Source organism: Eptatretus burgeri, chromosome 10 (assembly GCF_056783735.1).
Source record: "Eptatretus burgeri isolate ZD-2024b chromosome 10, Ebu_testis_v1, whole genome shotgun sequence".
In the NCBI taxonomy this organism is placed as follows: Eukaryota; Metazoa; Chordata; class Myxini; order Myxiniformes; family Myxinidae; genus Eptatretus; species Eptatretus burgeri.
In genome coordinates, this window is record NC_140970.1 from 40,572,174 (window position 1) to 40,592,173 (window position 20,000).

Genomic DNA, 20,000 nt, shown 5'->3' on the forward strand with positions numbered 1-20,000 from the left:
TCCTGCTTCACGTAAGTGGTTCGTAGTGGGTGCAACATCCCGGTAACTAATCGGAACCGTCAAGGCCGACGATAACACCACTCCGTTATCAATGTAGCATGGAACGGGCTGCTTAAGCGGTTCGTGTCCGGAGTCGGCCTGTGGCGTGGTATGATCGCCCGGTCGACCATTCGCGCAGGTACTTAGGTAGATCGAATTTGGCGAGCGACCCTATCCTGCGTGGGTGGGCAATTGGCACGATCAAGGTGAGGTTAAACCCCCACCCGTGACTAGCTCCCGGCATTGTTCCAAGAGGGTCACGACTGAATTGTCCGTCCGGTGGGCGACGTGCCGCAATTCGAGTTACGTGGCCGTTCGCATGCTGGCGGGTGCGAATTCGCAACAATATATATCATATATATATTATATATATTTATAGTGTGTGTATATATATATATATATATATATATATATATATATATATATATATATATATATATATATACTGTATTATACAAATGGGGAACAACAAATTTGTTTGGCACCAGGCCCACAAAAGGTTAATCCGATCTTGCATGCATGTGTGAAATCCAATGAAGCTGAAATCTGATGAAGCTGAATAAGTAGGAAATAAAGTAAATATTGGACTAGTTACTAGGAATAGGAATGTTGGATGCACATTAAAGTATGTAGAAGTCTTACATGTCATTCTGTGTCTGATGCATTCCTTTCTACCTTCTCCCTTCTTTCTTGAAACGGTTTTTGCCATTTCAGAGCATTTTTGTTGATGGTGTCCATCAATTTGAGAGCTTTGCAAAAATTTAGCGATGAACTAATTTTTGGCTTGTTAATGAAGCCTGAAGGTCGAAACAAATGTCAAAAAATGAACCTTGCATGTCCATACATGTTGGCCTTAAGGTCAGGTCAACATGCATGTGTTTTTCTTCCGAAGAAATGTGGCTTGGTGTGACCACGTACTTTGATGTTTGGGAAAAAAGTGTATGCGTTTCGGTTCGTCGAAATGTTTTCTTTGTACAAAAATGGTGTTTTTCATGAAGAACACCGACATCCTTATAAAAACTAGTGACTCATTCCAAACACTTGTATTGCTATTTTAGACTTGTGTTCAATATCAACTTTTGCAAAATCATGCGACCATGAATTTCCTTGCTGAAATTGATGATCATGATGCCAATGCCAAAGCATTGCTGCACCTATGTGTCAAACATCGTAGTGTTACTTTAAATTGGGATCCCTTATGCATTTATTGATGGGTCAGCTTGGCTTTCAATTGATCAAAAGTCTGTTCTGCCGTGACCCTGTACACACGTGATTCTAAATTCACGAGTCTGTTAATTTCAATGCACCATATCTATTTGCCTCTGCCTCAATTTTTTGCCTTGACCGTGAAATTCAAATCTTGATTCCACATCAGCTTGCAAACGTTTTCGGCTATAAGGTATGGATGAGGTGTCAGACACTGAAAAACACGTGATTATAAGTTGGGTATAAGCGATTGAATCATTGTTACGTTGTTGTTGATGAATCATTGATGTCATTGCTCTGAGGTCTGAAAGAAAAACAGTTGCCAAAGCTACACAGAAAAAAATAAGCTGATAAATCATAAATACCCATGCTTCATGATAGTTGTGAGTATTATTATATAAACAATGTTTACGACAATGTCGATCAACCTGTTGTTTTGAAGTTACCATATTTGTTTGTACTGTACATAGAAACCTGCCACATGGCACCTTTTTAATTTAGGTTTTAAAATGATTAAAAAAAAAAAACTTTTCCAGCTTACCTTGAATTACATGTGTGCATTCTCAAAACTCACCTGCTGGCATTACTTGCTGGATGTTAAACATGTCAGTCTTTCATGAAGAGTAGGTAAAATGTCACCGGTACCCTGAACAAACAACAAATTCCTGCCACCTTCAGTTGAGCGTCAGGCTTGACCAGCGAGTTGCTGAAAAACTTGGTCAAAAATTCCCCTGTGGCTGACCCCACAAGAAGGAGGGATTAATTTAGGCAGTAATAATAGTAGTAGTCGTAGTAGTAGTCATTTTACTTTGCTCTGAAACCATATGCATATCATTGTATAGGGTGCGTCATAATTTGCATTACCCCCTATATGTATTATATTTGTATATAATGTTTTAAAGACCCGTCGTCACACAACAGATGACCTGAAGAGCAGGGTGTACAAAATGCATTTTCAATTATCTCCCAAAACAAAAATATGTTACGTTCAATATTAAAGAGAACATGGAGACACATTATACCGTGCTATGAAAATGATGGTACACACACCGATGTTCTTGACACTTAAAATGTCATTATATACTGTATATGCAAATGTGATGGAATCTATCTATAATTCCAGCAGTGTGTGTGTGTGTGTGTGTGTGTGTGTGTGTGTGTGTGTGTGTGTGTGTGTGTGTGTGTGTGTGTGAGACCGCTGTTTCTCGACAACCGCTGGTCCGATCTAATTGAAACTTGCCAGGTATATTGCTGGGGACCTGAGGATGTGCCTTTTCAAGGTTTGATATTAATCGGACAAGTGCTTCCCAAGTTATGGCCATTTATTTACCAAACCAATGACAAGACACGTTGTTGCGTGGGCGTGGCCGATGGGGAAGGGAAGCTCAGCCGCGTTCGCCATTACAGGTTACAATGTACGGGCTTCCGGAGAGTGATGACTTCGTGTATTCTAATAATTTCTCGATTTCTTATGCGCATTTATAGATAAACACAATGCCGCAGGTTATGATCGTTTTCATATGAGACGGTGCATAAATTTCGGTAACATCAGAGTTGCTGGTATGCTCTGAACCAGGAAGTAATTTTTTTTCTCTCTCTTCTCTTTTTGTTTTTCCTTGCGACGACATTGTGAAAAGGCAAAATACGTTGGCGCAAATTGAATAATTGGCCATTAAAACGTAAATTGCGAATCATCGTAACTGTGATATGCGAACTTCCGCGCCACGCACGTGCGGGCACGCGAGAGCGAAGAAACGGCCTGTGTGGTTGTTGTTTGTTGCTCGCGGTTGGAATATTAATTAATTAATTAATTATTTTTTTACGGGCATGTACTAGTATTAATAAATACAGCTATACAGGCATCTACATACATTCTGTATATATATATATATATATATATATATATATATATATATATATATATATATTGCCTACATATGAGCATGCATGCAATACTTGTAGGAGGTAACGTGACTTATGCCGCACCTTGTACATCTTTATCATCCCAGCAAGAGGGTGTACGCAACTTCATAGAACCAGTTGCATTCATTTTTACCGTACTCGGTGACATAATGGTTACACCGTCTGCTCCAAGTCTGGCAGGTCGCTGGTTTCAACCCTGGCTGAGTTATACCAAAGACTTTAAAAATGGTTGATGCTGCTTCCTTGCTTGGTGCGCTGCATTTAAAAAGGACAGTGCATAGACAAACAGCCATTGGTTGACAACCATTGTGCAGGATCGATGGGTCAAATGACCTCCTGTATTGAAGTTCCTTGTCAGGGAAATCATCTATATATATATTATTACTGAAGGACCAATTTTGTGCTCCTCCTAGCGGTCGCGTCACGTTTTTCTCGGTACTGTGACCTGGACTGAAAGAAACTTCGTACCTGTAAGAGTGCATCGCACATCGTGGCAATAGTCAAACTTCAACTCTGAAGCAGAATAAACACTTTTCGTTTTACATTCGTTTACATGGCTACGTGTGACGTCACCGCTGAGGCGTAAGTACGTCATGACATCATCGGTCATTCGCCGACGTCATTACGTCTGTCGTCGACAGACCGTCAGCACTGAGAGGTGCAATTCCACTCCTCGAAAATAGCGTCTGCAATGTAAAACCCTCTTCTGCACATGCTGACTACCTCAGAATGTGAATTTGACACAAAAAATGTAACAAGAAACATTGTATCTTCTATATATTAATACTGAAGGACCAATTTTGTGCTCCTCCAAGCGGTCGCATCACGTTTTTCTCGGTACTGTGACCTGAGAAGTTTTGACATGGTGTCTGTACGTCAAAGTAGACACGTGCACAAATCAGGGGACTTCTTCACAAGGAGTAGTGCACACTAAAAATGTCGTGTACAAGGACGTTTTGTAGGCCTCATTAGGTAAGGCCATGGAGTACATCGATTGGGATCCGGCTCTTACAAGAGCCACCACTGGTTGTCATATTGGGCTTATGGAACGGAATCCGTCTGCGACGGGGTTTCGGCTAGTATTATATTATTACTAGCCGCGCCTACCTGTTGCTTCGCTGATGGGTTTCATAAAAAAACAGCATGTTGCATTTCACAAATATATTGCATGTTTATCCGTGAGTCTCATTGAGGATGTAAAATGAGGCGAGGCGCACAAAAAGGATCTTTTATAACTCATTGCTGTTTTTGTTGCTGTTGGCCTCGTGGCTGTAGTTGTGGTGGTTGTTGTTTCTGTTATCCTTCTGTGTATTTTTATGCATTTTATATTGATTCGAGAAGTCTTACAATACATAACCATTTATATTATTCCACGACGGCAGGAATCCTTTTGAATAAAGCGTGATGGACAGAAGGATGGATGGACGACGGATGGATGGATGAAGGCGAGATTAAGATTATTAGTCCTGTAACTTTATACTGGAAGTTTAGTGCGTTTCAGACAAGTCAGGAAAATGCCTGCTTGACATGTATTCACCTCACAATGTTGGGCAATGGACTTGTAGCTCAATGATGCTAGCGTCACACCCACTCAGCATTCTTGGACATTTCGGTCACTTTTCTGACGTACGATATACATGATTTCAATAAAGGGAGAGTTGGTGGTGTCAAAACAGGGCCTTGGCTTAGAATGCTCTGAGCAGTTTGCCATTCCTTCCAAAGTAGAGAATCTGGAGGTATAAATTTTGAATCAAACCACATTACAAACACACATAACTGTTTTGGAAAGCATCAAGTGATATTTGCTGTCCAGAGGATATCGTTATCCGACAGTGTAGTCAGCTTCCTGCCCCACTGAAAGGATGGAATACTATATGATGTAACGTCATGTCTGCAGAGCTCTTCTTCTTCTTTCGGCTAGCTCCCGTTAGCGGTCGCCACAGCGGATCAACCGTCTCCATTTCGCTCTGTCCTCCACATCTTCCATTGACACTCCAACCACCCGCATGTCCGCCCTCACTGTATCCATGAACCTCTTCTTTGGCCTTCCTCTTCTCCTCCTGCCTGGCGGCTCCATCTTCAACATCCTTCCACCGATATACTCCGTTTCCCTCCTGTGCACATGTCCAAACCATCTCAATCTTGCCTCTCTCACTTTGTCTCCAAACCGTCCTACCTGCGCTGTCCCTCTAATATACTCATTTCTTATCCTATCCATCCTCGTCACTCCCAACGAGAATCGCAGCATCTTTAACTCTGCCACCTCCAGCTCCACTTCCTGTCTTTTTGTTAGTGCCACCGCCTCCAAACCATACAACATTGCTGGTCTCACTACCGTCTTACATACTTTCCCCTTCACTCTTGCAGCTACCCTTCTGTCACAAATCACTCCTGCAACTCTTCTCCACCCACTCCATCCTGCCTGCACTCTCTTTTTCACTTCTCTCCCACACTCTCCGTTACTTTGGACAGTTGATCCCAAGTATTTAAACCCAACCACCTTCCCCACCTCAACTCCTTGCAACCGCACCATACCACCACCCTCCCTCTCATTTACGCACATGTACTCCGTCTTACTCCTACTGACTAACATTCCCCTTCTCTCCAGTGCGTACCTCCACCTCTCGAGGTTCGCCTCAGCCTGCTCCCTACTCTCCCTAAAGATCATGATGTCATCCGCGAACATCATAGTCCATGGAGACTCCAGTCTGATCTCGTCCGTCAACCTGTCCATCACCATTGCAAACAGGAAAGGGCTCAGAGTCGATCCTTGGTGCAATCCCACTTTTACCTTAAACCGGTCCGTCATTCCTACCGCACACCTCACCGCTGTCACACTGTCCTCATACATATCCTGCACGATCCTCACATACTTCTCCACCACTCCCGACTTCCTCATACAATGCCACAACTCCTCTCTTGGCACCCTATCATAAGCTTTCTCTAAATCCACAAACACACAATGTAACTCCTTCTGGCCTTCCCTATACTTCTCCATCAACATTCTCAAAGCAAACATCGCATCAGTGGTGATCTTTCCTGGCATAAACCCATATTGCTGCTCACAGATCGTCACCTCTCCTCTCAACCGAGCTTCCACTACTCTTTCCCACAACTTCATGGTGTGGCTTAACAACTTTATCCCTCTGTAATTTCCACAGCTCTGCACATCACACTTGTTCTGGAAAATCGGAACCAGTACACTTGATCTCCACTCCTCCGGCATCCTCTCACTTTCCAAGATTTTATTAAACAATCTGGTTTTAAAACTCCACTGCCATCTCTCCTAAGCACTTCCATGCCTCCACTGGTATACCATCTGGGCCAACCGCCTTTCCACTCTTCATCTTCTTCATAGCAGTCCTCACTTCATCCTTACTGATCCACCCCACTTCCTGATTCACTATCTCCACTTCTTCCAACCTTCTCTCTCTCTCATTTTCTTCATTCATCAGCTCCTCAAAGTGCTCCATCAACCTTCTCAACACACTCTCCTCGCTCGTCAGCACATTCACATTTGCGTCCTTTATCACCCTAACCTGCAGCACATCCTTCCCAGCTCGATCCCTCTGTCTTGACAATCGGTATAAATCCTTTTCCCCTTCTTTTGTATCCAACTTCTCATACAGCTCGTCATATGCCTTTTCCTTGGGCTTTGCCACCTCTCTTTTTGCCTTTCGCCACCACTCCTTGTACTCCTGCCTACTTTCTTCATCTCTCTGACTATCCCACTTCTTTTTCGCCAACCCCTTCTTCCTTATACTTTCCTGTACTTCTTCGTTCCACCAGCAAGTCTCCTTATCTTCCTTTCTCTGTCCAGATGTCACACCAAGTACCTTCCGAGCTATCTCCCTCACAACTTCTGCTGTCGTTGCCCAATCATCCCACCCATCTTTACCACCATCCAATGCCTGTCTCACCTCCTCCATAAATTTCACGCAACAGTCTTCCTCCTTCAGCTTCCACGATCTGGTCCTTGGTTCAGCCCTCACTCTCTTCCTCAACCTCACCTCTAAAGTCATCCTACAGACCACCAATCGATGCTGTCGAGCTACACTCTCCTCTGCCACCACCTTACAGTCACTACTCTCTTTGAGGTTGCATCTCCTGCTTAAGATGTAATCCACCTGTGTGCACTTTCCTCCACTCTTGTATGTCACCCTGTGTTCCTCCTCCTTCTTGAAATACGTATTTACCACTGCCATTTCCATTCTTTTTGCAAACTCTACCACCATTTGCCCTTCCACATTTCTCTTGTTGAGACCGTACCTCCCCATCACCTCCTCATCCTCTTTATTCCCTTCCCCAACATGCCCATTGAAATCTGCTCCAATCACCACTCTTTCATCCTTGGATACACTCTCCACCACTTCATCTAACTCACTCCAGAAATCTTCTTTATACTCCATCTCACACCCCATATGTGGGGCATATGCACTGATGACATTCATCATCACCCCTTCAATTTCCAACTTCACACTCATCACTCGGTCAGACACTCTCCTCACCTCCAATACCCTCTTGACATAATCTTCCTTCAGGATTACCCCGACACTATTTCTCCTCCCATCCACACCATGGTAGAACAGTTTGAAACCACCTCCAATGCTCCTTGCCTTACTCCCCATCCACTTGGTCTCTTGTACACACAGTATAATATGTCCACCTTTCTTCTCTCCATCATATCAGCCAACTCTCGCCCTTTGCCAGTCATCGTCCCAACATTCAGAGTTCCAACTCTCACCTGCACACTTATACCCTTCCCCCTCTCCCACTGCCTCCGGACTCACCTTCCCCATCTCCTTCTCCCAGCAGTAGCACAATTTCCACTGGTACCCTGCTGACCACCGGTACCGGTTGCGGTCGTTGGTAACCCGGCCTCGACCGATCCGGTATGGAAATTCGTTTTGTTGTCCGCATAACGATTTGGCATAGGTTTTTACGCCGGATTCCCTTCCTGACGGAACCCTGGTCGCCTCTTACAACACACAGGGATATGGTACACCTATTCTAACCGGGGCATACACCGGGCCCAGTTCAACTGGTACTCATTTCGCCGACCTCGGAAGGATGGCAGGCTGAGTCAACCCCCTGGTGTTTTCGACTTGGTATATATATATATATATATATATATATATATATATATATATATATATATATATATATATATATATATATATATATATATATACATTAATTCAGTGTCCCGACGGGGCTTGAACTCAGGACCTTTTGGGTCCCAAGCCACTGCCCTAACCACTGCGCAACACCAGGCTTCATGTCTGCAGAGCATTAAGGGTTAAAAAAAAATGTATTGGTTCATATTTTTGGGGGATTCAAACCCAGGTAGTACAATTCATAAGTACAGTTCCACTAAACTGCCCTACCAGTCCCCAGTAATTTTAGTGCAGAGTAATAATAAAATATAATAAAGTGATTATGGTTACTGTATTATTAATACCTGGTAAGGGTTATTTTCAGAACTGGTTTCATCGTCATGATCTCATCAACATTGATTGAATATCGCTTTCGTGATTACATTAATGTAACGGTTTACTTAATGACTATAACTTTATTTCAGTTGTGGAACCTAACATGGACAAGTGCTTCACTTCTTGTTCTGAACACCAACAAAGGTCATTGTGTGAAACTTGTTCTGGAGTTGGCGCTTTGACCGGTTTCTGCCGCTGGAGGCAAGGTCCAGCTACAGGTATTTCCCTTTGACTGGCGTGCTCTTTCCTTATACTCAGGATATTTGTAATCATGCGTTAGTATGAAGGTGGCTACCTGGACAATGCTTGAGTATTGTTTTCCCACTCTCTGAGCAACACACAATTCTTCAGTAATCTGTCTCACTCTTTTCATGGTACTCCATGACAAGGGGTGTTTGCACTATCAATATTTGTGGGTGGTTGCCAAGATGCTGGTGACTCCTTATGACAAAGCACCAAGGTTTTTATTATTGCACAAGTTATCACAATTTGGTTTTGACTGCTCACAAGGTTCAGGGACTTTTGGTTCTTTTAGGATTTTTGGGTCTTTTGGGACTTTTTGGTCTTTGCGATCTTTTGGGTCTTCATGGTATTTTGGGACTTTGGAGTCTTTGGGGTATTTTGGGTCTTCAGGATCTTCGGGGACTGTTGGGTCTTTGGAGTATTTTGGGTCTTTGGGGTCCTTGGGGACTTCTGGGTCCTTGGGGACTTTTTGGTTATCTGGGTATTTTGGGTCCTTGGGTGTTTTGGGTCTTTCGGGGTCTTAATTGTCTTTGGGAATCCATCTTCAAACATTAAGGATCTTTGGGCTATGATTAATAGGCATATAGTCTTCACAGACTGACTCACTGACGGCTTCACAGACGGCTTCACGGCTTCACCGCCTCACCGATGCACCGATGCACCAACTTACGGTCATATTGACTCACCGTGCTTTTCGTTTTTATTTTCTAGATTTTTGCTTCACTTGGGCGCATCAGCCAATATCCTGATTGTAGTACTTGTCAGCACAATGAGAGGCATTTCTGCACGTTATTGATTCAGTAAACAAGTAGTCATCTATCTATCCGATTGGGAGGTATTAAATGTGCCCACAGCTATTAACCAAAGTCTAACTTTCACTTTAACCACCATGGAAGTGTCTTGGTGGTAAATTGGATAAAGACTTATTATATCGCCTTCATTTGGCGTTGTTTGATTCTCAGGGCTGCTCAGAAATCTGCCCCAGAGAAGTGATGGGCTAGTTGCACATAGAAATGCCATAATGGCTCACCAATCACCTGCATAAGGTTATGGGATCTCCACCACTATCTGTCCTGATATTATGGCATGTACATATTATAGAGGGACTGTCAGACCATGATATTTTGTGCATTGTCAACTGTGCATTTGACCTCATTGGTCATTGGTGGGACAAGACACCCACCTGTTGGTAAAAGTAATGCAAGACTCCCTCTCCTCCAGTCCTTGCTTCCCCCCTCCATCACAACTCCCCCTCCCCCCCACATAGCTTCTTTGATATTGTTTTTATGTTCAGGATCATCTAGTTTATATGTTAACATGGTGATGGAGGATGGGGAGTGGGGACTTATTCAACTTTATTCTATTAACTAACAAACAGCATAATTTGATTTACACATTATTGCTCATGAAAAGTGAATGATGATCATTTTGTTCTGTTCCAGGAATTTCCAAGAACTTCAGCACCTGCTCTCCAAACCTGCTCACATGCCCTGATGGTATTTGCGATGAAATTGAAGCAAACCACACCGTTCTGTGCCCACAGGACTGTGTCAGCCATGGTAGGACCACTCCGATATGAACAATGCTTTCACAAAAACAATGAAAGTGGACAGATCATGTCTGCCTTATGTACACAAATGAGAGAAACAAGCCAATAGGGGAAACTAATAGGGGAAAATATAGAGCAAGGTGAAGGGAAGGTAGGAGAGGTTGCAGTTTGGAGGCAGGATTATGAGAAAAGGGTAATTTATGGTGGGGTTGGGATTGGAGTGGAGAGGGGGAAGGGGGTGGGAGGGTGGGGTGAAAAATTCCACCATTTTTCATGTTCTAAAAGGAGAAAAGTTACAACAGCATGGAGAAAAGTTAAGCACACGAACAAAATAGCACTGTTTGTGAAAAGAAAAAAAATCAAATTCAAATTTTCATTCAAACCGAAATAAAAGGTCAAGTCAGGTATGGGAGCATGCACCCGAGCAGTGCGTCACTGCATCCATTTTCTGCCAGTACTCCAGAAGCCTCAGTCTAGCCATCACCTAGGCAGATGCCTGGCCCATCCCCATCTCCTTGAGATGCCGATCAACCTGCTGCAACCACGAGGCACGTGGTCAGTCCGTTGGCCTCCTCCACTCACGAGGCTCCCTTGTTAAGAGAATCTGGTGAGCAGGATCAGCATCAGGAACATGACGCTGGGTTCCAAAACATCCACCAGCAACATCAAGGATGGTAGTCTTGAAGGATTCCACAAAATACCCAGACCCCAAAAATCCCCACTCAGCCTGTTCACAAACTCTTGAGACACTCTCTCATCCTTGAGCTTGCCAAAATCCAGCCTTGGCTGTGATGGTACCATTCGCCTGGACTTTAGCTCAACTTAAGAGTTGCTACAAGTCTGTGGTCAGATTAAGGAACTGAGCACTCCGGTAGACCCTGCAGTTCTGGATTATCCTCCAGCGACTATCAGTGAGCACATGGTCAATCTCCTAAGCCACACCACCAGCATTGGAATACAAAATCCAGCGATGAGCCTGGGGGCACTCAAACCATGAACCAGCCACCTTAAGTCCATGACTTCTTGCAAAGTCAAGGAACTTAGTGCTATTCTGGTTCACAGTTCCAGACCCAACTGGACCAACATGTTTCTCATAACCATCCCTATTAGTGCCAGTTGATGCATTGAAATCCTCCAAGACTAGAACAGTATCTCGCCTGGGGCACTCATCAACCACGGACTCGAGCGCCCCTCAAATATAAGATCTCTCCCTTGTGTCTTCCATTTATCATTAGACCAAGGAAATTTTGCACACCCAGGAAGTACAGCATGGTAGGTGTACCAACTTGAAAAAACATTCACCTTGTCAAAGTTTGGAGAAGGTAATGATATAGTTGCACACTTCCATTGGCAGACTGCTTCTGTTGCTCATAGAAGACTTAGTGAAGCCCAATGATGGCAAATTATTGAGATGAACAATGCGAGAATATCCTTCAGTGGAATTAAATGTCAACTTTGTTTCCATCAAACTTTTATCAGCACATTGGTCTGCAAACATCAACAACCTCATGTTGTTAAAGACGAGCCTCGATCCGGACAACCCAGGGTGACTTCAAACAGAAAATGCAGCTCTGATCAGGCTTGTCAGATGTATTCCTTTTACCACAAGCATAATGTTTCGGCATGAATGGAATCTCCTTCGGAGGTTCCCCACGAGAACTGTCTGGAACCGACTTCGTGCTGCAGGTTACAAAGTCAGCAGAGCGATAAGATACCCCCTTCTAACGTCAGAATGTAATATGACCTGCATGGCATGGTGCCAGATACGTCAACACTAGAATCTCGCATCCTGGCTGTATATCCATTGGTCTGGCGAGAGCCAATTTGTCCTGCATGTGTCTGATGGTAAAACTCAGATTTGGCAGCAACCTAACAGCATATACATGATTGTTCGCAAAAATTGTGGAACACCTCCGTTGTAATATTACAAATCAACTAACTATTTCAGTCGCTAAGCAGTCCCTAAAAAGCTGACAAAAGGTAGCCATCGACTGGTTGATATTGTAAACCAAATTAAGGCCTTCCAAATTACTGCTGCCATGGCCATTTTTTATTTCATGAGACATCATTTGCTATTTCACGAGGCACTGCCATGGCCAGTTATTTACCAAAGAAAGCTGGCATGCCAAATTTCAGTATGTCGATGCTTCCACGCTGCCCCTTTTCTACCAGGACTTGTTAGAAGCCTGGCAGCCTCTAGTCGTGCATTGAAGCATGGTGCATTGCAACATCGACTACCTCCTTAATGAGCCAATTTTCTACATTGCACTCTGCCCCCAATGCATCCCAATCACGTGCTTTTGTACAATGTTTAAAAAAAATTCCATTGTACATGTAATATGGGACCTCCGGGACAATGATACAGTGAGATGGAACTCAACAACTGCCGGCATGCAATATGTAAGAACTGGTTTTCTGCTCCTCCAGAAAGTTTTCTGAGTCTTCAGAAGCCAAGGACTCCATTTTAGTGTTCATGAGACTGACCATCCGATATGCTCCACTCCTTTCCCTCAGCTATGGATTTATTCAGCCTCTCAAATAGAAACTGTGGGTTTGTCTTGTTCTCGTCTTTCTTGTGCCATCAAAAAGTGCCTGTACTGCCTCTGTACGACTATCCTTTATCCTTCCCGAGGCAAAGAAAGGTTTATATCTATATGGAAAGAGATATTGCCTCTGGGATCCCCCTCTCATCTGCAGTGGTCTGCCATTTATGCCTCGCTGCTTTTAAAACAAACTGCTGATATTTCCTGGAGAATCGTACACACTAGCAAATACCAACTCCACGGGCAGAATATTTCCGAGTTCCTGCATAAGGCTTTGTCTGAGCCTTCAGCGCGGTTACTCTCCCACCAAATCTCACATTGCTGGGCCGATTATTGTTGATGCCTTTGTCTTGCATCCTGACGAAGTGAATTCAGCTGTTCTTCATGTTGCTGAGCCAATTCTTGTTGATGCCTCCATCTTGCATTCTGATAAATGGAATCCAATATTTTTCTTGTTGTGCTGCTTCTGCCTTTTTTCTTGGTATTGTAATGTACAGGGTGTTTCAAAAAAGTGGACTATTTGAACATTTTATTGTAGAAAAATTACAAAAGGTAGCAAGTTCAGTGATGCATTGATGGAAAGCATACACCATGCCATTTTCAAATCGCTCATTATACTTGTAATTGACATTTTCAATGTGTGCTCTACCTCTGTTCAAGCAGGCTTTGATCTTGACTCCAAAATTATTCACAACTCGTCTGAAAGTGGCTGGAGTGGTAACCTGATGGTAGTCCTCCACCTCCTGCTTCAGGAGGGCCGGGGCTCGAGGCTTGTTGGCGTAAACTTGACCTTTGGTAGCATCACAAAAGTAAAATGGATTCAAATCCGGGCTGTGGGGCACTCACTCGTGCCGCTCTACCCATGCTGATGACATAATTTCCAAATAGCTGGTGGTGCAAGTCAATGGTTTCACCTGCAGTGTGCAGTGGGGCACGGCACCGTCCTGCATGAGCCATGCAAGTCTGAGTTGGTTTGGTGACAGCAGTTGAGCGAGATCAGCGTGGAATCGGCGTAAGACATTGTGGTACCACTCGCCATTGACTGTCACCATCTTTCCATTGACGTCCTCAAACCAATATGGTCCCAGCATACCCCATCTGGCATTCAATGCACAGAAGTAAGTGGACCTGAAGCTCTTGAGAGATATCTCAGACACCTCATCAGGAGGCATAGCGCCCCAGAAGATGTTGTAGTGATTGTTGATAGCCTTATTCAAATGGAAGTATGCTTCATCATTGAACCACAAGGAGTTGATCCAATTAGAGTACCTGTCCATTCAGTCACTGAACCAATCACACATTGTTACTCAACTTGCCAAGTCATTCAGAGTTAATTTATGCCTTAAAGATATGATCTAGGGGCAGAGCTTGAGTTCAGAAGTGAAAATACACCACACAGATCTCCAGTTCTCGGGAATGCCGACGGTGGGATTCCTTAGGACGGTCAATAGCAGAATCACTCATAAGATCAATGTTCCCTTGGTCCTTGGTAAAGCCGCTGTCACACCTTGACGATTTAGCCAGTGTATGCCGACGTATGAAAAATTTGTCTAAAATGCTGGCACACGTCGAATACGTTATGGGTAAGTTTTGTATACGTTAAGAGCACGCTGAAGCACACTGAAATACGCTGGCATACGTCGTAGTACGCCGAGCTCGTCGACAAATTTTAACATGCTCAAAATTTTTCGATGTATGCCAGCGTATGACTCGCACGTTCCGCATACGCTGGCCATAAGTTGTAGGCACGTTACGAGATCGTTGACACACGTCGACACACGTCACTTGTAAGTTACTCATAAGTCGAAACACGTCGAGGTAATGTTTAGCGTCAGTGTTCCAGACTTCATGGTTTTATTATTATTATAATTATTATTATTATTATTTTTTTTTTTCGGCATGACGGTGAAGTTGACACTTCGATTTCTAGTGCAGTTATAATATAATATAATTAATAGGCTTCCGCTCAACGATTTAAATCATAACCGCACTAGAAATCGAAGTGTCAACATCACCGTCATGCCGAAGAAAAAAAAAAACCATGGAGTCTGGAACACTGACGGGTTTGTCCTGTGAACCCCATTTTTATATACCAATTCACCGAAACGCTGCCAATACGCCATTATACGGTGGCTGTAAGTTAGTAACACGTTCAGTAAGTTCTGTGGTCGTCCGGAAGACGTCAAATACATCTACATACATCAATATGCGTTGGAGATACGTTACACATAGGTTCAAAGCACATTACTCATATTTTCAAAGCACGTTACTCAAAGGTTAGAAATAAGTTTCGGGTACGCTAAACATTACCTCGACGTGTTTCGACTTATGAGTAACTTACAAGTAACGTGTGTTGACGTGTCAATGATCGCGTAACGTGCCTACAACTTATGGCCAGCGTATGCGGAACGTGTGCGTCATACGCTGTCATACGTCGAAAAATTTTGAGCATGCTTAAAATTTGTTGACGTGCTCAGCGTACTACGACGTATGCCAGCGTGCTTCAGCATGCTCTTAACGTATACAAAACTTATCCATCACGTATTCGACGTGTGCCAGCGTATTCGGCAAATTTTTCATACGTCGGCATACGCTGGCTAAAACGTCAAGGTGTGACAGCGGCTTGACACTTCGATGTCTAGTGCGGTTACGATTTGAATCGTCGTGCGGCAGCCTTATAATAGGCTACGCCACGTGATCGTCGGCGATCCGCTGCCGCGCTATGCATATGTTAGACTATCGTTGGGCATAGGTTGTGAACGCCAACAACACACTAAGCATTCGTTTGTATAAGTTATTTATATGTTATCGAAACGTTCTGTGTACGTTACTAATATGTTATGCATATGTCCAACTCTTTATGAATATGCCAAAAACTGAAAAAAAATAGTTCAGCGTACGCCAGCATTTTACATCCATTTTGATACGTTGCCATATGCTGGCTAAAATGTCAAGGTGTGACAGTGGCTTGACACTTGGTAAGCGGCCACTGTTGCCTTTATTTTGATTGTAGAATTTTGTGTCAAACCTGCACCTGCATGTAGGATTTTGCATCAAACCACAGAGTTACGATTTTCACTTTTTTGTTCCACTGTGAACACCATAGATGATGACTATTTGTTAGAAATGGAATACCACCACCACCACCACCACCATAACTTGTGAGAGAGAAGGGTATAGCATTAGAAACGGCAGAATATCAAGCTGCTCAATTAGTCCACCTTTTCTGAAACACCCTGTACTTGTTTGAATTGCAATTTAATATTTGCTGCAAACAATATATTTTCATTTAAAAATTTTCAGGAATTCCAGCCAAAGTATTCCACATTTTCAAAATCTGAATCGCTGTGCCCCCACTAGATCGACCATTTCCTGCAACTTTTATTTTATGTAATTTCCTAGGATTAGCCCTTCTTATCAGACTTTTTGAAAATTCACAACCCCTCTCTCTCTCCCCCAACCCTTTTAACCAAAGAAACAAAATGCCAAGATGGGCGAAATGTTTTTTTTTTTAACTTGATGGAATGAAACAAAACGTGCATAGGCATAGCATCAGGGTGCCCTCATCAATCCCTGAAAGTTTCAGCTTCCTATGGGAAATATTATTGGAAGAGTAGGAGTAGATGATACATACATTATGTGCATACTTTCCCTCTATTACATAGAGATGATTTTACATACTAATTTTTTTGCGTCATTTCAGTGATTTTTAAATTAGTATCATGTCCTTTTTGTATGACCGTTAAAGACTTGTTAAATGTGAATGTGGATTGTGCCAGGTTGATGCAATTTTTTACTTTTTGTTTTTTTTAAATCACAATTCTCTTGTGCTCTTGGTTTTTCTTTCTCCCTTTGTACTTTTATTTCTGGTTCACCACTTAATCCTAAAAAGACTGTGGAATCTGTTTGTACTCATCAATGTTTTTAGCCGCGTCTCGAACGCTGGCTCTAAGAGAGCTCCGCCTTGTTCTTCTTATTTTTCTTCTTCTTCTGAAGACAAAACCTTTTGGACTCGGCTCTTTTATATACAGGATCCGGATCTCCTTAAATACTAAACACCTGTACACATCCTCGCATTGAGGGTGCCTTTTGAGAGCATCTATCATCATAGTCAGGAGGCCCAATGCAGAATAGTGTACGACCCTGCTGATTCCGTGTTAGAATAGTGCAACAGGTGTAAATTGACTGTCCAGACACACAGAAACGTGAATCAACTTGTTGCCAACTCTGGATATGGATAGTATGGCCGCCATGACAGTTTACAAAATGGTCGCCATTAAATACACTTTTCGTCATATTTCAGCCGCAAATTGACATGAAATTACAAAATTAGGGTCGATTTCCATGTTTTTGAGCATGCCTGAGCTGATGGGAGTATAGAAAAAAACATTGCTCCATCCATTTTCTAAAAATAATATGACTTGTTTTTCACTATATTATTTTTAAAGAAATGTTCAGGCTCGAATAAGAATGTCTGATTATACAAACCACAATCAATGAATTTTACAACTTTGCTATAAAATGAACCTAAACTACATAACTGTGTGTTTTTCTGTTACCCAGGACTAACTGAAAAATGAAAGCCGCAAGATTTCTCACAGGGGGTTCAAGGGATCGAGAAGAAGAAGAGCATGTAGACTGGAATAAATGCTTTATTTGCCAGGACAGTTCAAAAACTAGCAAGTCAACGCCACTTCGAAAGACTACAATCGTTGGTGTGAAAACTGTAGCTGAATGTTGCAAAGAAAGAGAGAAATATAATGACGCTAAATATGTTGACTCATTCTCAAGAATCAGAAAATATTCTGCACCGGAGCACGTCGAAAAGATTCAATGGCACAAATTCTGCTATAGTGACTTTACTCACGCACAAAAATAGACAGACTGAAGTCAAGGATTCAGCCACAATCTGTGACTTGCGCAGAAGAGATACCCACAACATCAGGTTCCTCAGAGAAATACCATGTCCCAACGTCACTAAGATCTGTGCACAGCGCTATGGATTGGTCAAAATGCGCTTTCTGCCAGACTGACATTCCTGGAAAAGCTGGTGTCCTGACAAATGTTGAATTTGATCACACATCATCCAGGATGCTTAGTTTGGCCCAATTTGACCCCACCATGCGTCACAGGTTTGCAGGTGTTTCAGACTCGATGGCAGCTGAAGGTAGATATCACCTCAAGTGTTATGTTTCTTTTCGCAGAAAGTATAAAAAGGAGAGTGGAGAGAAAAACCAGTCTCCTGAAAGCATCTGTTTCAGAAATGTGATGAACCAGCTTGAGAAAGAGCTGCAGAAGGGACATGTGTTTACCCTGAAAAACATCTGGGAACACTACAGCATGCTGTTATTGAATGATTTTGGAATTGAGGCTGGAGCCTACAAAAGCTACAATTTCAAGCAGAAAGTGGAGGTTCACTTTGGTAGTGACAAGGTGACATTCGTGCAGCCATTGGATGTCACAAAACCCCTCATAGTTGCGTCCTCAACTGTGACAAAGTTTGCCATGAGAACTGCCGTGAATGATTTATCTGAAGAAGGTGAAAGTTCTGAAGAAGATGAATTGGCCCAGTGCAGTCTGCCTCATCATGAGAACGAAATCCTTAGCTGGATCTTCAGAGTGGGCATAAAGATTTACAATGACGTGAAACACTCTCCAGGGCATAGCATTATCGGTGGACTGAACACAGAAAATGCAGAGCGAATTGTACCTGAAACCCTGTACATGCTTGTAAAGCTTCTTTGTGGTGGTGACAGCACTGACAAGATGGACAATGAAGAAGCGGATGAGACAAATACCAAGAACAAAGTTCTGAGCATCTGCCAAGACATTATTCATGTGGCTTCAGGAGGCAAAAAACTGACCCCCAAACACCTGGACCTTGGCCTTGCTCTTCGGTAGGCTACACGCTCAAAAGAGCTTGTCAATCTGCCTTTGATCAGTATAGGAAGAAAACGATCAAATCAACAGCTCGAAGTCAGAGGATACGGGGCAAGAAAGCAATCAGAAGAGACGTGCAAACAAGAAGCCAGTCCATGGGACAATGGAATACACTCATCTGCCTCGATGAAAACAAAGCTAGCTTAGCAAATTTTCTATGCACAGAGTTAGCAAACAAGTTCCAGAATCACGAACAGGAGGTGGTACTGAATGGAGGCTTCACAGATCCTGCAAAAGTGTGGACGTCGTCAGGGAGAGATGTCTCACACTTGTCATCTCCTGAGCACGAAGAGGCTGATACTCGCATTCTTCTCCATGCCAAGGAAGCATATGAACAGGGGTACATGTAAACTGTTGTTGTTAGCCGGGACACCGATGTCCTCATTCTCCTTGTTGCCTATCAGCCGCATCTCAGTCCCTTTCTCTGGATGAATGCAGGGACACCCAAAAAGCAACACTACATTCCCATTGACTCCATCAATATCCCAGATTCGCAGAGGAAGTCACTTCTGGCATTTCATGCAGTGACAGGTTCAGACAGCACAAACCAGTTTGCTGGAATTGCGAAGCGCTCTGCATGGGCTGTCTTTCAAAACAACTCCCACCTGTTGAATAACCTAGGCAAAGAGGAAATTCCTGATGAGAGTGTGATTGCAGATGCTGAGTCATTTGTCTGCAGGCTTTATGACCCTCATGGCCAAGGTAACTCAATTCAGCGAGTAAGATGTGATCTGTTTCTCAGTCTGACCAAAGCTATTGAGAATCTGCCTCCAACTCACGATGCTCTGATTCTACACATCAAGCAAGCGCACTACCAGACTTTTGTGTGGAGAAGAGCCTTGGAATCTGAACCACATCTACCTGCACCTGACAACTGTGGGTGGGAACAGGTCGTCAAAGATGGCAACGAGACATTTCAGCCGCGACTCATGACTGCACAGCCTATTACTGCTTACTGTGTAGAACTGACGACATGCAAATGCCGTGGGTCATGCTCAACTCGACGGTGCAAATGTACACGGAATGGACTGCCTTGCACGAAAGCATGTGGATGCAAAGCCCTTT

At 43.2% G+C, this 20,000-nt stretch overlaps 1 protein-coding gene across 3 annotated transcripts in view; it reads left to right on the forward strand.

Moving 5' to 3' along the window:
* Positions 1 to 20,000, forward strand: part of RET (ret proto-oncogene) — a 158,608-nt gene that overhangs the window by 91,653 nt on the left and 46,955 nt on the right. For all 3 annotated transcript variants that reach the window (XM_085897973.1, XM_085897971.1, XM_085897972.1), the window contains 2 exons: positions 8,750 to 8,878; positions 10,346 to 10,462. In XM_085897973.1, coding sequence (XP_085754099.1) covers positions 8,750 to 8,878; positions 10,346 to 10,462 — 246 coding nt within the window. The remainder of the gene's footprint in view (positions 1 to 8,749; positions 8,879 to 10,345; positions 10,463 to 20,000) is intronic.